Source organism: Bombina bombina, chromosome 3, assembly GCF_027579735.1.
Source record: "Bombina bombina isolate aBomBom1 chromosome 3, aBomBom1.pri, whole genome shotgun sequence".
Taxonomy (NCBI): Eukaryota; Metazoa; Chordata; class Amphibia; order Anura; family Bombinatoridae; genus Bombina; species Bombina bombina.
This window is the reverse complement of record NC_069501.1, coordinates 9,462,681-9,488,846: the sequence shown is the minus strand read 5'-3', so window position 1 is coordinate 9,488,846 and position 26,166 is coordinate 9,462,681. Positions and strand designations below refer to the sequence as shown.

The 26,166-nt window shown below is 39.4% G+C and overlaps 1 protein-coding gene across 2 annotated transcripts in view; it reads right to left on the bottom strand.

The window, feature by feature from the left end:
- The window catches only part of GATD3 (glutamine amidotransferase class 1 domain containing 3), a 134,344-nt gene that overhangs the window by 26,969 nt on the left and 81,209 nt on the right, over window positions 1–26,166 (bottom strand). For both annotated transcript variants that reach the window (XM_053705712.1, XM_053705713.1), the window contains one exon: window positions 9,626–9,782. In XM_053705712.1, coding sequence (XP_053561687.1) covers window positions 9,626–9,782 — 157 coding nt within the window. The remainder of the gene's footprint in view (window positions 1–9,625; window positions 9,783–26,166) is intronic.

Here is a 26,166-nt window from a genome sequence, read left to right as displayed (position 1 = left end):
ACGGCGTCATCCTTACTTGTGGGATATTCTCTTCCCCAACAGGAAATGGCAAAGAGCCCAGCAAAGCTGGTCACATGATCCCTCCTAGGCTCCGCCTACCCCAGTCATTCGACCGACGTTAAGGAGGAATATTTGCATAGGAGAAACCATATGGTACCGTGGTGACTGTAGTTAAGAAAATAAAATATCAGACCTGATTAAAAAAACCAGGGCGGGCCGTGGACCGGACACACCGTTGGAGAAAGAAATTTATCAGGTAAACATAAATTCTGTTTTCTCCAACATAGGTGTGTCCGGTCCACGGCGTCATCCTTACTTGTGGGAACCAATACCAAAGCTTTAGGACACGGATGAAGGGAGGGAGCAAATCAGGTCACCTAAATGGAAGGCACCACGGCTTGCAAAACCTTTCTCCCAAAAATAGCCTCAGAAGAAGCAAAAGTATCAAACTTGTAAAATTTGGTAAAAGTGTGCAGTGAAGACCAAGTCGCTGCCCTACATATCTGATCAACAGAAGCCTCGTTCTTGAAGGCCCATGTGGAAGCCACAGCCCTAGTGGAATGAGCTGTGATTCTTTCGGGAGGCTGCCGTCCGGCAGTCTCGTAAGCCAATCTGATGATGCTTTTAATCCAAAAAGAGAGAGAGGTAGAAGTTGCTTTTTGACCTCTCCTTTTACCTGAATAAACAACAAACAAGGCAGATGTTTGTCTAAAATCCTTTGTAGCATCTAAATAGAATTTTAGAGCGCGAACAACATCCAAATTGTGCAACAAACGTTCCTTCTTTGAAACTGGCTTTGGACACAGAGAAGGTACGATAATCTCCTGGTTAATGTTTTTGTTAGAAACAACTTTTGGAAGAAAACCAGGTTTAGTACGTAAAACCACCTTATCTGCATGGAACACCAGATAAGGAGGAGAACACTGCAGAGCAGATAATTCTGAGACTCTTCTAGCAGAAGAAATCGCAACTAAAAACAAAACTTTCCAAGATAATAACTTAATATCAACGGAATGTAAGGGTTCAAACGGAACCCCCTGAAGAACTGAAAGAACTAAATTGAGACTCCAAGGAGGAGTCAAAGGTTTGTAAACAGGCTTGATTCTAACCAGAGCCTGAACAAAGGCTTGAACATCTGGCACAGCTGCCAGCTTTTTGTGAAGTAATACCGACAAGGCAGAAATCTGTCCCTTCAGGGAACTAGCAGATAATCCTTTGTCCAATCCTTCTTGAAGGAAGGATAGAATCCTAGGAATCTTAACCTTGTCCCAAGGGAATCCTTTAGATTCACACCAACAGATATATTTTTTCCAAATTTTGTGGTAAATCTTTCTAGTCACAGGCTTTCTGGCCTGAACAAGAGTATCGATAACAGAATCTGAGAATCCTCGCTTCGATAAAATCAAGCGTTCAATCTCCAAGCAGTCAGCTGGAGTGAAACCAGATTCGGATGTTCGAACGGACCCTGAACAAGAAGGTCTCGTCTCAAAGGTAGCTTCCAAGGTGGAGCCGATGACATATTCACCAGATCTGCATACCAAGTCCTGCGTGGCCACGCAGGAGCTATCAAGATCACCGACGCCCTCTCCTGCTTGATCCTGGCTATCAGCCTGGGGATGAGAGGAAATGGCGGGAACACATAAGCTAGTTTGAAGGTCCAAGGTGCTACTAGTGCATCCACTAGAGCCGCCTTGGGATCCCTGGATCTGGCCCCGTAGCAAGGAACTTTGAAGTTCTGACGAGAGGCCATCAGATCCATGTCTGGAATGCCCCACAGGTGAGTGACTTGGGCAAAGATTTCCGGATGGAGTTCCCACTCCCCCGGATGCAATGTCTGCCGACTCAGAAAATCCGCTTCCCAATTTTCCACTCCTGGGATGTGGATAGCAGACAGGTGGCAGGAGTGAGACTCCGCCCAAAGAATAATTTTGGTTACTTCTTCCATCGCTAGGGAACTTCTTGTTCCCCCCTGATGGTTGATGTACGCAACAGTCGTCATGTTGTCTGATTGAAACCGTATGAACCTGGTCCTCGCAAGCTGGGGCCAGGCCTGGAGAGCATTGAATATCGCTCTCAGTTCCAGAATATTTATCGGTAGAAGAGATTCTTCCCGAGACCAAAGACCCTGAGCTTTCAGGGATCCCCAGACCGCGCCCCAGCCTATCAGACTGGCGTCGGTCGTGACAATGACCCACTCTGGTCTGTGGAACATCATCCCTTGAGACAGATTGTCCAGGGACAGCCACCAACGGAGTGAGTCTCTGGTCCTCTGATTTACTTGTATCTTCGGAGACAAGTCTGTATAGTCCCCATTCCACTGACTGAGCATGCACAGTTGTAATGGTCTTAGATGAATGCGCGCAAAAGGAACTATGTCCATCGCCGCCACCATCAAACCGATCACTTCCATGCACTGAGCTATGGAAGGAAGAGGAACGGAATGAAGTATCCGACAAGAGTCCAGAAGCTTTGTTTTTCTGGCCTCTGTTAGAAAGATCCTCATTTCTAAGGAGTCTATAATTGTTCCCAAGAAGGGAACCCTTGTTGACGGGGATAGAGAACTCTTTTCCACGTTCACTTTCCAGCCGTGAGATCTGAGAAAGGCCAGGACAATGTCCGTGTGAGCCTTTGCTTGAGGAAGGGACGACGCTTGAATCAGAATGTCGTCCAGGTAAGGTACTACTGCAATGCCCCTTGGTCTTAGCACCGCTAGAAGGGACCCTAGTACCTTCGTGAAAATCCTTGGAGCAGTGGCTAATCCGAAAGGAAGCGCCACGAACTGGTAATGTTTGTCCAGGAATGCAAACCTTAGGAACCGATGATGTTCCTTGTGGATAGGAATATGTAGATACGCATCCTTTAAATCCACCGTGGTCATGAATTGACCTTCCTGGATGGAAGGAAGGATAGTTCGAATGGTTTCCATCTTGAACGATGGGACCTTGAGAAATTTGTTTAAGATCTTGAGATCTAGGATTGGTCTGAACGTTCCCTCTTTTTTGGGAACTACGAACAGATTGGAGTAGAACCCCATCCCTTGTTCTCTTAATGGAACAGGATGAATCACTCCCATTTTTAACAGGTCTTCTACACAATGTAAGAACGCCTGTCTTTTTATGTGGTCTGAAGACAACTGCGACCTGTGGAACCTCCCCCTTGGGGGAAGTCCCTTGAATTCCAGAAGATAACCCTGGGAGACTATTTCTAGCGCCCAAGGATCCAGAACATCTCTTGCCCAAGCCTGAGCGAAGAGAGAGAGTCTGCCCCCCACCAGATCCGGTCCCGGATCGGGGGCCAATATTTCATGCTGTCTTGGTAGCAGTGGCAGGTTTCTTGGCCTGCTTTCCCTTGTTCCAGCCTTGCATTGGTCTCCAAGCTGGCTTGGCCTGAGAAGTATTACCCTCTTGCTTAGAGGACGTAGCACCTTGGGCTGGTCCGTTTTTGCGAAAGGGACGAAAATTAGGTCTATTTTTTGCCTTGAAAGGCCGATCCTGAGGAAGGGCGTGGCCCTTACCCCCAGTGATATCAGAGATAATCTCTTTCAAGTCAGGACCAAACAACGTTTTCCCCTTGAAAGGAATGTTTAGTAGCTTGTTCTTGGAAGACGCATCAGCCGACCAAGATTTCAACCAAAGCGCTCTGCGCGCCACAATAGCAAACCCAGAGTTCTTAGCCGCTAACTTAGCCAATTGCAAAGAGGCGTCTAGAGTGAAAGAATTAGCCAATTTGAGAGCATTGATTCTGTCCATAATCTCCTCATAAGGAGGAGAGTCACTATCGAGCACCTTAAGCAGTTCATCAAACCAGAAATATGCGGCAGTAGTGACAGGGACAATGCATGAAATGGGTTGTAGAAGGTAACCCTGCTGAACAAACATCTTTTTAAGCAAACCTTCTAATTTTTTATCCATAGGATCTTTGAAAGCACAACTATCCTCTATTGGAATAGTGGTGCGTTTGTTTAAAGTAGAAACCGCTCCCTCGACCTTGGGGACTGACTGCCATAAGTCCTTTCTGGGGTCGACCATAGGAAACAATTTTTTAAATATGGGGGGAGGGACGAAAGGAATACCGGGCCTTTCCCATTCTTTATTAACAATGTCCGCCACCCGCTTGGGTATAGGAAAAGCTTCTGGGAGCCCCGGCACCTCTAGGAACTTGTCCATTTTACATAGTTTCTCTGGGATGACTAAATTTTCACAATCATCCAGAGTGGATAATACCTCCTTAAGCAAAATGCGGAGATGTTCCAATTTAAATTTAAATGTAATCACATCAGATTCAGCCTGCTGAGAAATGTTCCCTAAATCAGTAATTTCTCCCTCAGACAAAACCTCCCTGGCCCCCTCAGATTGGGTTAGGGGCCCTTCAGAGATATTAATATCAGCGTCGTCATGCTCTTCAGTAACTAAAACAGAGCAGCCACGCTTACGCTGACAAGGGTTCATTTTGGCTAAAATGTTTTTGACAGAATTATCCATTACAGCCGTTAATTGTTGCATAGTAAGGAGTATTGGCGCGCTAGATGTACTAGGGGCCTCCTGAGTGGGCAAGACTCGTGTAGACGAAGGAGGGAATGATGCAGTACCATGCTTACTCCCCTCACTTGAGGAATCATCTTGGGCATCATTGTCATTATCACATAAATCACATTTATTTAAATGAATAGGAATTCTGGCTTCCCCACATTCAGAACACAGTCTATCTGGTAGTTCAGACATGTTAAACAGGCATAAACTTGATCAGAAAGTACAAAAAACGTTTTAAAATAAAACCGTTACTGTCACTTTAAATTTTAAACTGAACACACTTTATTACTGCAATTGCGAAAAAACATGAAGGAATTGTTCAAAATTCACCAAATTTTCACCACAGCGTCTTAAAGCCTTGAAAATATTGCACACCAATTTTGGAAGCTTTAACCCTTAAAATAACGGAACCGGAGCCGTTTTAAGCTTTAAACCCCTTTACAGTCCCTGGTATCTGCTTTGCTGAGACCCAACCAAACCCAAAGGGGAATACGATACCAAATGACGCCTTCAGAAGTCTTTTATAAGTATCAGAGCTCCTCTCACATGCGACTGCATGCCATGCCTCTCAAAAACAAGTGCGCAACACCGGCGCGAAAATGAGACTCTGCCTATGCTTTGGGAAAGCCCCTAAAGAATAAGGTGTCTAAAACAGTGCCTGCCGATATTATTATATCAAAATACCCAGATAAAATGATTCCTCAAGGCTAAATATGTGTTAATAATCAATCGATTTAGCCCAGAAAAAGTCTACAGTTTAAATAAGCCCTTGTGAAGCCCTTATTTACAATCGTAATAAACATGGCTTACCGGATCCCATAGGGAAAATGACAGCTTCCAGCATTACATCGTCTTGTTAGAATGTGTCATACCTCAAGCAGCAAGGGACTGCAAACTGTTCCCCCAACTGAAGTTAATTGCTCTCAACAGTCCTGTGTGGAACAGCCATGGATTTTAGTTACGGTTGCTAAAATCATTTTCCTCATACAAACAGAATTCTTCATCTCTTTTCTGTTTCTGAGTAAATAGTACGTACCAGCACTATTTGAAAATAACAAACTCTTGATTGAATAATGAAAAACTACAGTTAAACACTAAAAAACTCTAAGCCATCTCCGTGGAGATGTTGCCTGTACAACGGCAAAGAGAATGACTGGGGTAGGCGGAGCCTAGGAGGGATCATGTGACCAGCTTTGCTGGGCTCTTTGCCATTTCCTGTTGGGGAAGAGAATATCCCACAAGTAAGGATGACGCCGTGGACCGGACACACCTATGTTGGAGAAATATACATGTCAAGGGATATTCAGGGATTCCTGAAAGATATCAGTGTCCCAATATAACTATCGCTAATTCTGAAAAAAAGTGGTTTGGAAATAGCAAAGTGCTACTTGTATTTATGGCCCTATAACTTGCAAAAAAAGCTAAGAACATGTAAACATTGGGTATTTATAAACTCAGGACAAAATTTAGAAACTATTTAGCATATGTTTTTTTTGGTGGTTGTAGATGTATAACAGATTTTGGGGGTCAAAGTTAGAAAAAGTGTGTTTTTTTCCATTTTTTCCTCATATTTTATAATTTTTTTATAGTAAATTATAAGATATGATGAAAATAATGGTATATTTTGAAAGTCCATTTAATGGTGAGAAAAACTGTATATAATATATGTGGTTACAGTAAATGAGTAAGAGGAAAATTACAGCTAAACACAAACACCGCAAAAATGTAAAAATAGCCTTGGTCCCAAACGGACAGAAAATGGAAAAGTGCTGTGGTCATTAAGGGGTTAAGGAACTCTTTGACCGCCTCAAGGGAGCTACGGTCTTTACTAAACTTGATTTGAGAGGAGCGTACAATCTCATTAGGATTAAGGAGGGTCACAAATGGAAAACAGCATTTAACACCAGGAGCGGGCATTATGAGTATCTTGTAATGCCCTTTGGCTTATGTAATGCTCCTGCTGTTTTTCAGGAATTTATTAATGATGTCCTATGAGATATGTTGCAACTGTGTGTTGTGGTGTACTTAGACGACATCCTCATACCCTCACCCACACTTGAGGCTCATCGTTCTGATGTTACACGGTTCTTCAGAGACTACGTGAGAACGGCCTGTTTTGAAAACTTGAGAAATGTGAGTTCCATCAGACTCAAGTAACCTTCCTAGGTTATGTTATATCCGTTGCAGGGTTCTCCATGGATCCTGACAAGTTATCTGCAGTTCTGCAGTGGGCTCGCCCAGTTGTTCTTCGGTCTATTCAATGTTTTTTGGGGTTCGCCAATTACTATAGAAAGTTTATTAAAAACTTTTCTTCCTTGGTCAAACCTATCACAGACATGACCCGTAAAGAGAATGATCCACTCCATTGGTCACCTACTGCCATTAAGGCCTTTGATAGTCTTAAGACTGCCTTTGCTGCCGCTCCAGTTCTGGCTCATCCTAACCTTGTCTTGCCTTTCGTTCTTGAGGTCGATACGTCTGAGACTGGAGTAGGTGCCCTCTTGTCTCAACGTCCTACGCCTGAAGGTTCCTTGCATCCGTGTGGTTTCTTCTCTAAGAAAATGTCTCCAGCGGAGTGCAATTATGAAATTGGAGACGGAATTACTGGCCATAATTTTGGCACTCAAGGAATGGAGGCCTCTTCTTGAGGGTACTAGCGTGCCAGTGCTCATTCTTACTGACCACAAGAATTTAACTTATCTATCTGAAGTAAAACGTTTGTCACCCCGACAGGCCAGATGGGCGCTATTTTTGTCTCGGTTTAATTATGTGTACTCCTACCTGCCTGGTAGTAAGAATGTTAGGGCTGATGCCCTCTCTCGACAATTTTCGCCTCTGTCCAAGGAGGAGCCTGTACCTACTCCTGTTATACCTCCTGACCATATTTTGGCTACCATACATACTAATTTGACTTCTCCCTTGGGGGAGGAGATCCTGGCTGCACAAATCAATGCACCTCCTGAGAAACCTAGTGGTAAGTGTTTTGTTCCTGAGAATCTTCAAACTAAACTTTTGCACACTTACCACTATCCTAAAGCCGTGGCAAGGTGAATACCATACATACTAGTGAATATGGACAGGTGAATACCATACACACCAGTGCATATCACTATCACACCCATGCCATACACACCAGTGCATATCACTATCACACACATACCATTCACACTAGTGCATATAACTATCACACACATACCATATACAGTAGTGCATATTACTATCACAAATACCATATACACCAGTGTATATCACTATCACACATACCATACACACCAGTGCATATCACTATCACACCCATACAATACACACTAGCGCATATTACTATCACACCCATACCATACACACTAGTGCATATCACTATCACACCCATACCATACACACCAGTGCATATCACTATCACACCCATACCATACACACTATTGCATATTACTATCACACCCATACTATACATACTAGTGCATATCACTATGAAACACATACCATACACACTAATGCATATTACTATCACACACATACCATACACTAGTGCATATTACTATCACACCCATACCATACACACTAGTGCAAATCACTATCACACACACACACCATACACTCTACTGCATATTACTATCACACCCATAAAATACACAATAGTGAATATCACTATCACACACACACCATATACACTAGTGCATATCACTATAACACACATACCATGCACACTAGTGCATATTACTATCACACACATACTAGTGCATATTACTATCACAGGACACCACTGCATATCACTATCACAAACATACCATACACTAATGCATATTAATATCACACCCATACTATACATACTAGTGCATATCACTATCAAACACATACCATACACACTAGTGCATATCACTATCAAACACATACCATACACACAAGTGCATATCACTATCAAACACATACCATACACACAAGTGCATATTACCATCACACATATACCATAAACATTAGTGTATATCACTATCACAGACATACCATACACACTAGTGCATATTAATATCACACACATACTAGTGCATATTACTATCACATGACACTCAACCAAGTGAATACCATACACACTAGTGCATGCGGCCAGGTGAATACCATACACATTAGCGCACTCAACCAAGTCAATACCATACACACTAGTGCACGCAGCCAGGTGAATACCGTACACATTAGTGCACTCAGCCAGGTGAATACCCTACACTCTAGCTCACACAGCCAGTTGAGAAACGTACACTTGAGCGCACTAAGCCAGGTGAAAACCACACATGCTAGTGCACTAAACCAAGTGAATACCACACACACACTAGTGTACGTGGCCAGGTTAATACCGTACACACTAGCGCACTGAACCAAGTAACTTCCACACACATTAGTGCACACAGGCAAGTGAATACCGTACATACCGTAGACACTAGCGAATGCAGATAGGTGAACAACATACCCATCAGCGCACACAGAGAGGTGAGTACTGTACACACTAGCACACACAGATGCGAGTACTGTAAACACTAGTGTACACATAGAGAGGTGAGTACTGTACACACTAGCACACACAGATGCGAGTACTGTAAACACTAGTGTACACATAGAGAGGTGAGTACTGTACACACAAGCACAAACAGAGGCAAGTACTGTAAACACTAGTGTACACATAGAGAGGTGAGTACTGTACACACTAGCGCATACAGATGTGAGTACTGTAAACACTAGTGTACACAGAGAGGTGAGTATTGTACACACAAGCACAAACAGAGGCACGTACTGTAAACACTAGTGTACACATAGAGAGGTGAGTACTGTACACACTAGCGCATACAGATGTGAGTACTGTAAACACTAGTGTACACAGAGAGGTGAGTATTGTACACACAAGCACAAACAGAGGCAAGTACTGTAAACACTAGTGTACACATAGAGAAGTGAGTATTGTACACACAAGCACAAACAGAGGCAAGTACTGTAAACACTAGTGTACACACAAAGGCAAGTACTGTACACACTAGCACACACAGACTGGTGAGTATTGTACACACTAGCACACATAACCAACTGAATATCACAGTATGTATCACAAAGGATATATGCACCTCCTTGGCGCAGTGCTTCCCTCCTAGGGCAGAAATGGCTTTTGCGGTTCCTGCATATGGCCACTTTCCTCCCTGCTCATCCTCCTGCCCCACTGTCACCTCCACTCCAGGAAGCACCTTAGCTGCAAGCACGGGGGCGATGCAACACAACCTGGAACACAATAATCACAATAAATAGACTAAGCATGTTCATCATATGAAGAGCGTACAATACTGCAGATAGGGTTCCTATAACATTTAGTGCATACTGAGGATGTGCACAGGACTTCAGCAGCTAAAAGTGGTATTTACAGGGTACCAGTATAATGACTTTAGGGGTAAAATCCTCAGTATATGATGGAATCATGCAAGGTTGTTTATTCATTTATTTAAAAAAAGTATGATTTATTGTTGTTCTTACACAACAAACTAAGTATTGGGAAGTGGGAACATCCCAGGCTTTGCCTTGTCCCCTTCTATAAAACGTTTAATCCATCACGCAGCACAATATGACATAGTGCAATAAACCTGTACTCACAGAGATGATCTACATACTACACTCGGTACTCAAAATGGCATCAACTTGTTCAAGTACGTAAAACTGCTTCATCACATCACTATACACAGTTATTCCCCATGGTAAAGGTTTGGAAGCAATTGAAGTAGCATTTAAATGGTATGACATCCCTGATAACCATCTTAAATTTATCCTCGATTTTGTTCATTTTATCTCACAATTACTTTGAAAATTAAATTTTATTTGCAGTTAAAGGGGACTGCGATGGGCACCACCTTTGCCCCTTCTTATGCAAATCTTTTTGTGGATAATTTTTAACAAAAATGTATTTGGAACAACAATCCCTTTAAGAACAATCTTATTAAATACTTTAGATACATTGATGATGTTGTTGTTATACTTTGGAAGGGCCCAGAGGAGACTCTTGATAGCTTTACGGAGTATATTAACAATAATTTTAATTTAAAATGTAGTGGCAGTAATTCTAGTACGAGTATAGAATTTTTGGATATACAACTTCTGATTGATGCAAATAATAAGGTTATTGTTTGTAATTTTAGAAAATTAGTGGATAGAAATAGCTTTATAAATGCAGATAGCGCACATTTGAAAAGCTGGAAAGAGAACATACCAGTGAGTCGGTATATATACGCATTAGCGGCAACTGCACCAATATTTTAGATTTTAACAAAGAAGCATCCATTTTAGATGAGACATTTCAAAAGAAAGGATAGGGAAACCCTTGAAAAAGTCAAATAGAGCCATAGAATGTTATAGAGTAAATATTTTGATTAGTAAATCTAAAAACTAATCAGCTTTCTTCAAACAATAATAATGAAGTGAAAAAGGGTCACACCCGTTTTATTACAAAGTATAACGAGGGGGCTCCAATCATTAGAAAGATCCTCAAACACTGGGGTATCCTTAAATCTGATCCCGTTCTACACAATGAAGTTAGTGAAAAAACATTTATTATGTTTAAGAAGAATAAGAATTTAAAGAACCATCTGGCACCTAGTAAATTACGTACAGCTGAACCTGGTGAGATTGAACATAAAAAATATTTATGTAACTGGTTATTAGCCCCTAGAGGGACTTTCAAATGTAATAAACATAAATGTAGTATGTGTTCATACGTTAAGGGGGGGAGATACTTTTTTCAACTTTAATGGGTGTCAGAACAGTTTAGCATGAGACAGAAGCAATTGCCAAACTACTTATACAGTGTATCTATTATCTTGTAAATGCAATTTAATTTACATTGGTCAAACTAAATGGCGCTCTACAAATAATCAATAATAACTAAAAGAAAAACCAGCAAAAGATTTTGTATAACATCAAAATAGGCTTTGATAAGCACAGTGCGCCTGTACATTTTCTAATAATACATCGATATTATGTGATGCATCGTTGTTATTACAATATTATAGGGTTGTGTTTTTAAAATTAGGTATGTTTTTTAGTATAGAACCCTATTTTTATTATAGTGATTAATTTAGTATGTCTTTCATTTACTAATTATATGATGAACTTATGTGCATATCCGTATTTGAAAAGCATGTTTTTAATCATTGTGTACATATGTTTTATATGAGTATCTATTGTAGCACATTTATTACATTTTAAGATGTTTTAAATCTAGATCAAGTTAACATGATTTTATGTAAATTACTGATGTATTGATATCCATATTAATGTTGTTTCTCTTTTGTACATTTCATTGCTTGTCCTATTCAAATATGGACTTGCAGAATCATTAACTGTGGTTTATGTGTTCGCCCTAATCACGGTTAAACCAATACCCCCTGCAGACCTCCTTGAAATAAAGGAAATCTCTTGGCAAGAACTAATACACTCTTGACAAAGTCGGGCGTTCATCCAGCGAAACGCGTTGATTACTTTTGTTCAGTGCAAGCATCCGTAGGAGAGTGACGTCAGCGTGTACGGAAGTGCCGGAAGCCACGAATTTTAAACAGAACAGTTTCAGTAGGCTTAGAGCACAACCGCTGAACGCACGGATACGGACCCACTCTGCACCTTCTGAGATTCATGCTGTTGTGCCTATTTTTATTCTATGTCTAGTAAGTGTGTTACTAATAGCGTGTTATGTTTTAATAAATTCTACCTTGAATCGAGATTGCGCTGTCTCCACTCTTCTTTCCACAGCATATCATGTTATTTACTGAAGGGTCCCTATACTGATGCATCACACCATCTACTGCAATAAGCACGTTATATACTGATGTATCTCACTGCTGCAATAAGTACGTTATATACGGATGTATCTCACTGCTGCAATAAGTACGTTATATACGGATGTATCTCACTGCTGCAATAAGTACGTTATATACGGATGTATCTCACTGCTGCAATAAGTACGTTATATACCAATGTATCCCAAAGCTGCAATAAGTACATTATATACTGATGTATCTCACTGCTGCAATAAGCACATTATATACTGATGTATCTCACTGCTGCAATAAGCACGTTATATACTGATGTATCCCACTGCTGTAATAAGTATGTTATATACTGATGTATCTCACTGCTGCAATAAGTACGTTATATACTGATGTATCTCACTGCTGCAATAAGTACATTATATACTGATGTATCTCACTGCTGCAATAAGTACATTATATACTGATGTATCTCACTGCTGTAATAAGTACGTTATATACTGATGTATCTCACTGCTGCAATAAGTACATTATATACTGATGTATCCCACTGCTGCAATAAGTACGTTATATACTGATGTATCCCACTGCTGCAATAAGCACGTTATATACTGATGTATCTCACTGCTGCAATAAGTACATTATATACTGATGCATCTCACTGCTGCAATAAGTACGTTATATACGGATGTATCTCACTGCTGCAATAAGTACGTTATATACGGATGTATCTCACTGCTGCAATAAGTACGTTATATACCAATGTATCCCAAAGCTGCAATAAGTACATTATATACTGATGTATCTCACTGCTGCAATAAGCACATTATATACTGATGTATCTCACTGCTGCAATAAGCACGTTATATACTGATGTATCCCACTGCTGTAATAAGTATGTTATATACTGATGTATCTCACTGCTGCAATAAGTACGTTATATACTGATGTATCTCACTGCTGCAATAAGTACATTATATACTGATGTATCTCACTGCTGCAATAAGTACATTATATACTGATGTATCTCACTGCTGTAATAAGTACGTTATATACTGATGTATCTCACTGCTGTAATAAGTACGTTATATACTGATGTATCTCACTGCTGCAATAAGTACATTATATACTGATGTATCCCACTGCTGCAATAAGTACGTTATATACTGATGTATCCCACTGCTGCAATAAGCACGTTATATACTGATGTATCCCACTGCTGCAATAAGTACGTTATATACTGATGTATCTCACTGCTGCAATAAGTATGTTATATACTGATGTATCCCACTGCTGCAATAAGTACGTTATATACTGATGTATCTCACTGCTGCAATAAGCACATTATATACTGATGTATCCCACTGCTGCAATAAGCACATTATATACTGATGTATCCCACTGCTGCAATAAGCACGTTATATACTGATGTATCTCACTGCTGCAATAAGCACGTTATATACTGATGTATCTCACTGCTGCAATAAGCACGTTATATACTGATGTATCTCACTGCTGCAATAAGTATGTTATATACTGATGTATCCCACTGCTGCAATAAGTACGTTATATACTGATGTATCCCACTGCTGCAATAAGCACGTTATATACTGATGTATCTCACTGCTGCAATAAGCATGTTATATACTGATGTATCCCACTGCTGCAATAAGTACATTATATACTGATGTATCTCACTGCTGCAATAAGCACGTTATATACTGATGTATCTCACTGCTGCAATAAGTACATTATATACTGATGTATCCCACTGCTGCAATAAGTACGTTATATACTGATGTATCCCACTGCTGCAATAAGCACGTTATATACTGATGTATCTCACCACTGCAATAAGCACGTTATATACTGATGTATCCCACTGCTGCAATAAGTACGTTATATACTGATGTATCTCACTGCTGCAATAAGTACGTTATATACTGATGTATCTCACTGCTGCAATAAGTACGTTATATACTGATGTATCTCACTGCTGCAATAAGTACATTATATACTGATGTATCTCACTGCTGCAATAAACACGTTATATACTGATGTATCTCACTGCTGCAATAAGCACATTATATACTGATGTATCTCACTGCTGCAATAAGCACGTTATATACTGATGTATCTCACTGCTGCAATAAGTACGTTATATACTGATGTATCTCACTGCTGCAATAAGTACGTTATATACTGATGTATCTCACTGCTGCAATAAGTACGTTATATACTGATGTATCTCACTGCTGCAATAAGTACGTTATATACTGATGTATCTCACTGCTGCAATAAGTACATTATATACTGATGTATCTCACTGCTGCAATAAGTACATTATATACTGATGTATCTCACTGCTGCAATAAGCACGTTATATACTGATGTATCCCACTGCTGCAATAAGTACATTATATACTGATGTATCCTGCTCCTGCAATAAGTACATTATATACTGATGTATCTCACTTCTGCAATAAGTACATTATATACTGATGTATCTCACTGCTGCAATAAGTACGTTATATACTGATGTATCTCACTGCTGCAATAAGTACGTTATATACTGATGTATCTCACTGCTGCAATAAGCACGTTATATACTGATGTATCTCACTGCTGCAATAAGTACATTATATACTGATGTATCTCACTACTGCAATAAGTACATTATATACTGATGTATCTCACTGCTGCAATAAGTACGTTATATACTGATGTATCTCACTGCTGCAATAAGTACGTTATATACTGATGTATCTCACTGCTGCAATAAGTACGTTATATACTGATGTATCTCACTGCTGCAATAAACACGTTATATACTGATGTATCTCACTGCTGCAATAAACACGTTATATACTGATGTAACTCACTGCTGCAATAAGCACGTTATATACTGATGTAACTCACTGCTGCAATAAGTACGTTATATACTGATGTATCTCACTGCTGCAATAAGCACGTTATATACTGATGTATCTCACTGCTGCAATAAGTACGTTATATACTGATATATCTCACTGCTGCAATAAGTACGTTATATACTGATGTATCTCACTGCTGCAATAAGTACGTTATATACTGATGTATCTCACTGCTGCAATAAGTACGTTATATACTGATGTATCTCACTGCTGCAATAAGTACGTTATATACTGATGTATCTCACTGCTGCAATAAGCACGTTATATACTGATGTATCTCACTGCTGCAATAAGCACGTTATATACTGATGTATCTCACTGCTGCAATAAGTACGTTATATACTGATGTATCTCACTGCTGCAATAAGTACATTATATACTGATGTATCTCACTGCTGCAATAAGCACATTATATACTGATGTATCTCACTGCTGCAATAAGCACGTTATATACTGATGTATCCCACTGCTGCAATAAGCACATTATATACTGATGTATCTCACTGCTGCAATAAGTACGTTATATACTGATGTATCTCACTGCTGCAATAAACACGTTATATACTGATGTAACTCACTGCTGCAATAAGCACGTTATATACTGATGTAACTCACTGCTGCAATAAGTACGTTATATACTGATGTATCTCACTGCTGCAATAAGCACGTTATATACTGATGTATCTCACTGCTGCAATAAGTACGTTATATACTGATATATCTCACTGCTGCAATAAGTACGTTATATACTGATGTATCTCACTGCTGCAATAAGCACGTTATATACTGATGTATCTCACTGCTGCAATAAGTACGTTATATACTGATGTATCTCACTGCTGCAATAAGTACATTATATACTGATGTATCTCACTGCTGCAATAAGCACATTATATACTGATGTATCTCACTGCTGCAATAAGTACGTTATATACTGATATATCTCACTGCTGCAATAAGTACATTATATACTGATGTATCCTGCTCCTGCAATAAGTACATTATATACTGATGTATCTCACTGCTGCAATAAGTACATTATATACTGATGTATCCTGCTCCTGCAATAAGTACATTATATACTGATATATCTCACTACTGCAATAAGTACATTATATACTGATGTATCTCACTGCTGCAATAAGCACGTTATATACTGATGTATCCTGCTCCTGCAATAAGCACGTTATTCGAACAAAAGATAAGATAAGGGGAAACATACTGCAATGCCGAGAATTCAGAGACTGTTCTTGCAAAAACAAAACCTTTCAAGATACATCTTAATATCTAAGGAATGTATAGGCTCAAACCACGCCTGAAGCAGGCTAAAAGAACAAGGTACGAACTCCAAAATGGAGCAACTAATAAAAAACAGGCCTGTTGCTGACCCAGGCCTGAGAAAAGGATTGGACATGTGGCACGTCTATGGGACGCCAGTACAGCGGAATGGATAGGGCAGAGACCTGACCCCTGAGGGTACTAATCAAAAACCCCTTCTCTATGCCTTCCTGGAGAAAGACAACGCCCAGGAATCCTGACCGTACTCCAAGAGAAACCCTTGGATTCCATCGCTAAATCTTATGGAAAACTTTCCAGTAACTGGCAAAAACACCTGACATGTTCTCAAAGACCAAGTCAGAAAAACCACGCTTAGACCAACTAAGCGATCAATATCTAAGCAGTCAGCTTTAGAGAAACAAAAATACAAATAAAATGAAAGAAGGAATCCCTTCCTCAGAGACAGTCACCAAGGAGGGAGAGGAAACCATTCCTCCAGGTCTGCATACCAGATCCTGCAAAGCCACGCAAGAGCTAGTAGACTAACCAACTCTCTCCTGTCTGATACAAAATAACTTGTGACTGGATGCTACATGACTTTTCCAGAATCAGTTTGCTAATTTGACAGTAGCACTCCTGTAGATGTGATCGAGACGGCAGCCGGAAGGGGAGGAGCTACACGGTGGCAGCGTGCAGCAAGCGCTCTGACAGGGATAGAGCGTGTAACAGGCCCCAAGTGTTCCGAGGAATCGATCCAAGCTGAACCTTTAGGCACTCTGTGTGTCTGGTACCCGTGTTTGCAGCGGGAACGCTTGACACCCGTGAGGTGGGGAACACCACGGCCGCCACTCAACAGGCGTTTTTTTCTTTGACCCGTTGCCTGGGTCACCTCTTGGAGGAAGTACTGAATGGAGCCGAAGTGAGAGGCTGCACAGGTCATCCAAATACAGGACCAGAACAACGTAAATAAACTGTGGAGCAAGGTAACAGACAGGGAAGCAAGTTAAGGTGAGTGGGGGGAACGAAGATAAGGCAGCAAGAACTGTACAAAAAAGCTGAGATATTGGACTGACAGTTCAGAATAAAACCGGAGCAGAGTGCTCTTCTTGTTTCTCTCTCTTGTTGGGCGAAGATAGACCTGTAAGGCTCAGGTAAGAATCTATAAACAGAAAATTAAGTCTAACTGCAGAGAAAAGTGGTCTCCTTGTTCTAGGATAAGTGTCCCCCCCTCATAAAAAATAAACAAAAAAACCTGTAGCCAAAATTGTGGCAAATAATTAATCGTCTGTCTGTTCTGGCAGTTTCCTATTCTAAAGGTGAACCTTAATTTGAGAAGGAGATATATAAGCTCCTCATCCGGCAAGCCAAAGGATATAGAGGGTACATTATTTGGAGCCAGGTACCGCACAGTGGGTGAAGACCTGGTGTGCTCTGTTTTATGTTGGCCAATTGGTCTGGACATCTAGAGTATCGGCAGTAATATATACAGTGTATTGTAAGGAGAAGCTTGAAACAAGGGAAGAAATGAACTGAAGATAAAGAACTATTTGGCTAAATGGTATAAGCTAAGGAGTTTGACAGAGTTGAAGTGGCTCTAATATAAGTGGAGCTAACATTTACAATAAAAGGGGCAGCCTGGCTGCTAGAAGTAATGGCAGAGCAAGTAAGCAATAATCCTGTGGAAAATATGAATTGCTTTTGTGAGATAACTGGTGCAATGGTCGCTTAACACAGGACAATCTTATACAGTGTCCTGGAAGAAGCTGCTAGGTGTTCTAAAAGTGGCACAAAGGGGACACTACCAAGATACATGGTCCATAAAACTCTGCTAGAAAGCAAAATAATTGTTATAAAAATACTTGAAGGTGACATTCATTAATAAGGCCTTCATAGTTCGGCCCTGTTTTCTTCCATAACAAAACAGATTTCAGAGGCTCATATGTGAAAATACAGCTGGAATTAAGGAGATGTTTGCTTTAAAAATGTGTATAGCTATGCAGATATAATTTGTGTTATAGGTCCTTCTGGAAATTTGCTATTTCTGGAATAAGATATTTTGCTGATGATAATATGACAAAGTAATACGTCAGCTGGGATAACAATAAGAGTTCTTTGCTCTGCTTGTAGAGATATTAGAAGGGCAAAATAAGATACTGCAGGCATTATACGCTGTAAATACCAGTTGCTGAATCTCAGGCAGTCTTGATAAAGGTTTACTTAATAAGCCATAGCTGCTAACTATAGTGTATTCTTGTATCTAAGGAAAGGTTTTAAGGATCAATAAGTTTAACTGTTCTGGTTATAAGTGGGGTGTTGCCATTTAGACTTATATTGCACAAGAAATCACTAGCGTACACGTAGGGATTATCCCCTTATAGTTTATTAATCCCTTTCCCTTCGTCTTGTGTTTTTCACACACGGCCAGTAGAGGCCCGCAATTTACTTCACAGTCCAAAATATAGACTTATGGAAAAATTTGTCACTATTAAAAATAAATCACCGGCAATGCCACCCAAAGGGAAAGATAAGAAAAAAATGAAATGGAACAGTCTAGATACAGCTAATGGAAGTATGGTGGAAACAATAAGTCCAAATATGCAAACAATAGAGTCTCAGGATTTGGTAAAACAACTCTCAGATATCATGCTACCACAATTTCACCAGGTCAAAAAAGATATTTCAGAGCTAAGATCAGAAGTAAAAGAGTTCTCAGAGAGATTGGTGGAGGTAGAAAACAGAGTATCAGATATTGAAGATAGCAGCATGAGGCAAGAATCAAAGAACAGACCAGTCAGATACATGTATTACAGAACAAAGTGTAGGAATTAGAAGATCGCGCAAGGCGCAATAATATTAGAATTATAGGGCTACCAGAATCAGTAGAATTCCAGGACTTAATTCAGGTTACAGCAGTTAAACTGCCCTTATCCATAGGTATGCAAATTCCGCCAAAGGGGTTACAAGTAGAAAGAGCACATAGGGTAGGTAATGTTAGAACCCTTGCAGATGGTAAGATTAGAAATAGGCCAATTATTGTTAAATACTTGAACCATCAAGATAAAGTTAATATCATGAGTCATTACAAAAAAAATTACCATTAGCCATTGGAGAACAGAATATACTACTTTTTCAGGATTTTTCAATAGAAACCTCCAGAAAAAGGAAAGAAATGGTACCTATATGCACAAATCTAATCAAAATAGGTTTTAAAGCTACAATTATATACCCGGCCAAAATTAAAATCTTCAGTGAGCAAGGAAACATTGTGCTGAACAACTATGAGGAAGCTAAAGCATTTTTGTGTACAAAACAGAATGCGTAGGGCATGGTTCGAAATAAATAGTACGATGAGTTACTAATTTAAATATGAGATATGGAGGCTCAAGATAAGACTAAGGCAATATGCCAAAGGTTTAGGAGGGTAATTCCCTCAAGAGGTGTGGTTTATATCAGTTTTTATTTGAAATACGATCAATCTGATGTGCAAGAGATGCATGGGGGTGTTTTCCTCCATACGCTCTTTTTATGTGATATGTATAAAGGTGTTTTTTTTTTTTTTTTTTTTTTTGTTTGTTTTTTCTCTTCTTTTTCTGCGCTCCCCTGCCCCTTGTTGTTCTTGTGGATCGAAATACTTGATTCATTAAATGGTTGAACAATTAAAATGTATATCATGGAATGTGGGCGGGATATCCTCCCCATGGAAAAGAAAGAATATTTTGAAGCAATGTATAAAACACTCAGCAGACATAGTTATGTTACAAGAAACCCGTTTAAAAGAACAAGAAATTGGTCAATTGCAAGTAGGTTGGGTTGGGGAGGTGCTCGCAACTCCATGTATAGCAAGGAAAAGAGGAGTGGCGATATCAGTTGGATTACAAAATTGTGGCAAAAGAGTTAGATGTGGAAGGGAGATTTATAATTTTGTGTATTGAAGTTCAGGAAAGATTGCTTATTCTGTGTAATATATATGGGAAAATAATTTAGATAAAAGTTTTTGGAATAAACTTCAAGTTAAATTAATGAATTTTGGGGTGGAAAATATAATTCTGGGAGGCGACTTAAATATGGTAATGTATCCAACTTTGGATAAACTAAATATGAAATATTCTGGGAAGCGTTTAAAGCATTTATTAGAGGTGAAATAAAGGCCTATCTAGTTAGAAATAAACAAATAACACAACAGAAAGACTTGCAGCTAGCTGGGCAGGTGCGTAATTGTTATAACACATTTTTAAGTGATAGGTCAGATGAATTGTGGGATAAATACATGAAAGCCAGACAAGTAAGAGAAATTTTCTTGATGCAAAAATTAAAACAGGAGGATATCAGAATGAGGGCCTTTTTTTTTATAGACACACTGGGAGATCAGGAAAATTTCTAGCAAATTTGGTTAAAATCAGGAAGAAAAAACGAGTTATAGAAGCCATTAGCAAGGGAACGGAGAGAGTGACAAATAATGAAGAAATAAATGACAGCATATATAAATATTTCCAAAAAATTTATACAGCAGATAATATAAATTTGGAAGCGAAGGCAGAATTCTGGGAGAAAATCAGACTACCTAAGGTAGGCAGAGAAGACTTAGAAGAATTAAATAAGCCATTAACACAAGAAGAGATAAAGAAAGCTATCCGGAATACGGCATCAAGTAATGCACCTGGCTCTGATCAGATCCCGATAGTATTCTATAAAATAATCTCGTTTATTCTTAAAAAAGACAAGAACCCGGAAGATATGGGGTCATATAGACCCATCTCATTATTAAATAATGATTATAAATTACTTACGAATGTGATTTCTCAAAGATTAAAAAAGGCGATAGTGCCATTAATTCACAAAGACCAAGTAGGCTTTATGCCAAATGGAAGTTCAACAACCAATCTGAGGAAATTGCAATTAATAATCGAGTCATATTGGAACCAAGGAAAAACCAAAAAAAGTGAATCTGGGAAACAGACATGGCAATTACATCTATTGACGCTGAAAAGGCTTTCGATATGATTACATGGGATCATTTATTCACGACAATTGGGAAATTTGGAATTTCAGGCCCTTTCCTCAGATTGGTACAGATGATCTATAAAGAACCCCGGGCTAGTATTCTAATAAATGGTAGCATAACACCAAATCTTATACTTCAAAAGGGAACCAGACAAGGATGTCCACTCTCCCCTTACTTGTTCAACCTAGCTATTGAACCATTAGCTGTATATTTAAGGAAGGAAATCGAGGGTTTTTGATTGGGGGGGAGAAGAACTACATTATTATTATATGCAGAAGATTTGCTAGTTTTCATAAAAGATACTAACAGAAATATCCCAGTATTAATCCAGATATTAGAAAATGTTGGTATGTTTGCAGGATATAAAGTTATTTAATAAATCAGAGATCTTATGGCTGCAGAAACATAAAAACAGTTATAAGAATTCCCCATTTAAAGAAGCAAATGGAAAGTTGAAGTATTTGGGCATTGTATTGACCAGGGATTCAGAGAAATGGTATATATCCAACTATTCCCAAATATGGACAAAAATGTCCAAAGATTTGTCAAATTGGTCCAATTTTCCACTGACTTTGTCTGGCAAAATTAATTTAATTAAAATGGTCTTATTGCCCAAAATTCCATACCTCCTACAAAATTTACCCATATTTATTAAGCGCAAAGATCTTATATTGTTTAGACGGGACTGCTTAAAGTTTTTATGGGGGAAGAAATGCAAGGCAATGGCTTTACATAATCTGACCCTGCTTAAAACAGGGGGAGGTTTGTCGCTCCCAGATTTTGAATTATATAACCTAATATGTATGGGGAAATTCGGACTTGAATGGTTAACGGAGGCAAATTATTATGCCACAACAGAATTAGAAGAACATTTAGTGGCCCCATATAAGTTAAAAGCACTAATACATTGTAAAGGGGAATTACCAGATAAGGTTAAAAAAATTACCGTGATAAAGAATGTAATTCTGGCATGGCATAAACTTCTGAAAATTCTGCGAATAAACTCTGAATATTCAGAATATTTGACAATAACGGGGAATCCTAAGTTTATACCGGCAATAGAATCTAAAATCTTCCATAGATGGAAAATCAAGGGTTTGACCTCCGTGTATCAATTAAGAGATAAAGAAACAAGAGGATGTAGAACATTTCAAGAACTCAAAAGAGAATTTTAAATCCCTAATAAAGGAGTTTTTTTGCCTACCTGCAAGTGCGGCACTTCTTTCAGGAACTAAATAAAGATTTTAAAGAAGATAATTGGGGTGGACGGATTAAAATGGTTATAAATCTGTATAGTCAAGGAACCCACTCTATATCTTTCTTTTATAAAACTATTACAAAGTTTCAGGAGATAACAAGAATAGGGGCATTGGCAGCGAGTTGGGGTCGGTCAGTGGAGAAGCTACAAAAGAGCTTTGACATGGTAGAAAAAGCAACTTTGTCTATGGGATGGAGAGAATCTCATATTAAAGTAGTAAATAAGGCATATATTACTCCAGCTGTAAAAGCAAAATGGGAAAATAAATGCTGCAAATGCAGCTTGCCACTAGCAGACCTAGTTCATTGCTTGTGGATATGCCCAAAAATTCAAAAATTCTGGGGTAAGTTGAATTACTGGTTGAACAAAATTAATAAGAAAGAGATTAAATTAGATAAAGATGATATTTTGTTTATGTTTCAAACCCCTAATTCACAAGTAAACTCTAGCTTTGTGAATACGGTAATACTAGTAGGGAGATCATTAATATTGAAATATTGGAAAGCCAAAAAATGTCCCAATTTGTTAGAATGTATTAATAAGATTAAGGGACAATTGATAGTGGAACAATATGACACTTCAGTTAATTCCGAATCGCAAATTAAACGTTTCTTTAGAAAATGGAAAAAGTTTATTCAATCATTCTCCGAAGAAGTACAAGTACGGTTAATATATCCTTTTAGGAATTCAGAAACTCTGACTAACGCGGTTGCCAGAAATGAATTTCCTAGCCATGATTAGGCTAGGTACGAATTGAGAGGATGGGGACCGGAGCGGGTGGGGGGCCGGAGGGGCGCAGAGGGGGAGAGGATTATATATATATATATATATATTTTTTTTTTCTTCTCTCTCCTCAAATGTATTTTATGTTTATGTGTTTGTTGGATTAAAAGAATGTAAGCAGACGGAGGATCCAGTCAAGGTTGTATAAGTATAAACTGGAGAGGATTGTGAATATTAGTTGTGGGCAACAAGTAGAAATGGATTCTAGTATCTTTTGAAGTTTATGTATAAGTTTGTTTTGATTATCCAGTCCCCTCAATTGTAACCTAGCATGGGAGATATGACAGCCTTGCAAGGCTCACTTTTCTGTTTAAACATTTATTGTGTATGTATTATTTGCACTGACAATAAAAATAAAATTTAAAAAAAAACACAAAAAAAAACCAAAAAAAAAAAAAAATAACTTGTGAAAGGATAGGAATAGTTATGCAAGACTAATTACCACCAGAACATTTATCAAGGCGGTCTACGACACTTGATCATGAACCTAACCACATAAGCTTGGCAGTCTGCCGAAATGACAGAAGCCAACTCCAGAACCCCCCATTTTTAGGGTTTACCTGAAAAACACCTCCAGACGGAGAACCACTCCCCAGAGTGAAAAATCTGTCTGATCAAAAATCCAATTATTCACCCCTAAAGAGAGGAAAACAGACAGCTATTGTGAGATGCTACTGAACCACAAACCACATCTTACAAGACTAAGGAACACTGAGTTCCACCCTAGTAGATGATGTAAGTCAAAGAGACGAAAATGTCAATTTAATGACAACTGAGGCCAAACCAGCAGAGTAAAACAACTCGCCCTCAACTGTAAAAGAGGAACGCAGACACTTCCAAAATCCCCATACCTCCCAGAAATGTTTCCAGAAGCACGCTCTGACAAGTACTCCTGAAAACCAGTACCGGAGGGAGACTATTATCTACTGATCTAGATCTATCCACTGAAACAGATCCTAACAATCTTCATATTAGATAAAATAGCAAAGGGAATGATATCTACAGAACTCATCAGACCAAATCCCTTCGGAATACAAAACTAATAAGCTACCTACCGAACTACCAGAGATTGCTGATGGCCGGACAAAAGACAGCAGGGAGACCCAGAAAGAAAACTTCTACTAGATAAAGCAGCTATGAAAGTCCCCACAAAACACCCATGCAGATGGAACAAAGGAACTCTTCCCCATAATCATTTCCCAAGCCTAGGAAAGAAGACTGGACAAAATCTCTTGAAAAAGAAACTGCTCAAAGGAAGAAAGACAACTGATCATATATAATCCAAAATCCCCCTAGCAATATTCCGACACCTAAAAGTCCTTCTAGGATAACAAAAAACTCAGAAACTTGAGGATACCGATCCTGGGAACAAACAATACATATCCTTCATGTCTATGTTCGCTATGAACAGACCCTTCCTGAATCCAGGAAAATAGATACTACTTCAAAGGTCAGAACCTGAGAGAACTTGACGAAAAACCTAGAACTCGTTCCCAGACTGGAACAATCACTCCCAGAGATGAAGATCTTGAACCCAGGCTAAGGAAAACTTCTTATAAAAACTGGACAGCAGATACTCTTGAAGGAAAAGTCTGCCTACGGAAGAAAATCTTAGATTAAACTAAGATTAGTTGGATACCAAGACCTGACAAATCCTGCAGAAAAAGGAAAAGAAAAAAAACTTTCCATTAGTCCCACTCTTGACCTGTGGTAGAAAGATAATTCTGCCAGACCAAATCCAACAATGGTCTCATCCTTGAAAGGAAAAACCAGAAGGGTGGAATTGCAGAAACCTAAAAAAACAAAAAAAAAAAAACTGCCATTGCAGAGCAATAAACCTAGGCTGAACAGGTAGGTTCCTCCTCTGACCAAGAATCAGCCACAATGCTTTAAAAGATATGCTGCTTTGTTAAGTATTGAAAGAAGGACACAAAGGCCCATGACCGGGCTTGATCTCTGAACCATGAGCCTTCAAGCCAGGCTTGCTAACCACTAAGCTATAACTGCCACCAGCGGGCTAGCACAGCAAGTATAGGACGACAATGCATTGCTCTGAAAGAACTTGTAAGGCGCGCCGCCGCCTAATCCCCCGTAAGGATCTCAAGGCGCTGCTCATTTCTTCGACCTCGGAAGGATGAAACGCTGAGGGGATCTCACCGGGGATCAAACCTGAAACCCTTTGGCTGCTACGGAGCTCAGCCACAGTGCACTAGCATGCTGAGCTATCTGACCTTTTATCTAAGGATCCAAAAGGAGCAACTACCCTCCATAGGGGTCTAGGCTCTCTGGCCCCAGGAGAAAAGCTTCTACGAATTGCACCATGCTTTTAAAGGGAGTCAGTTACAGAAAAATCCTTTAAAGGACAGAAGACAGAGGAAAAGGAATCCCCAGAACCTCCTATTCCTGAGGAATCTCCATAGCACGACTAGAAACACTTCCACCTAGGAAGGAAAATCATAGAAACTGATAAAGTTTACCAAACTTCCAAAAGAGACAACAACAGGAGTATCGGTGTCGTCCAAGTAGCTAAAACCTCCTTTAACAGTACACAAGGTGTGCAAGCATACATCTGAAGTAACCCACGGAAATAACATAATTTATG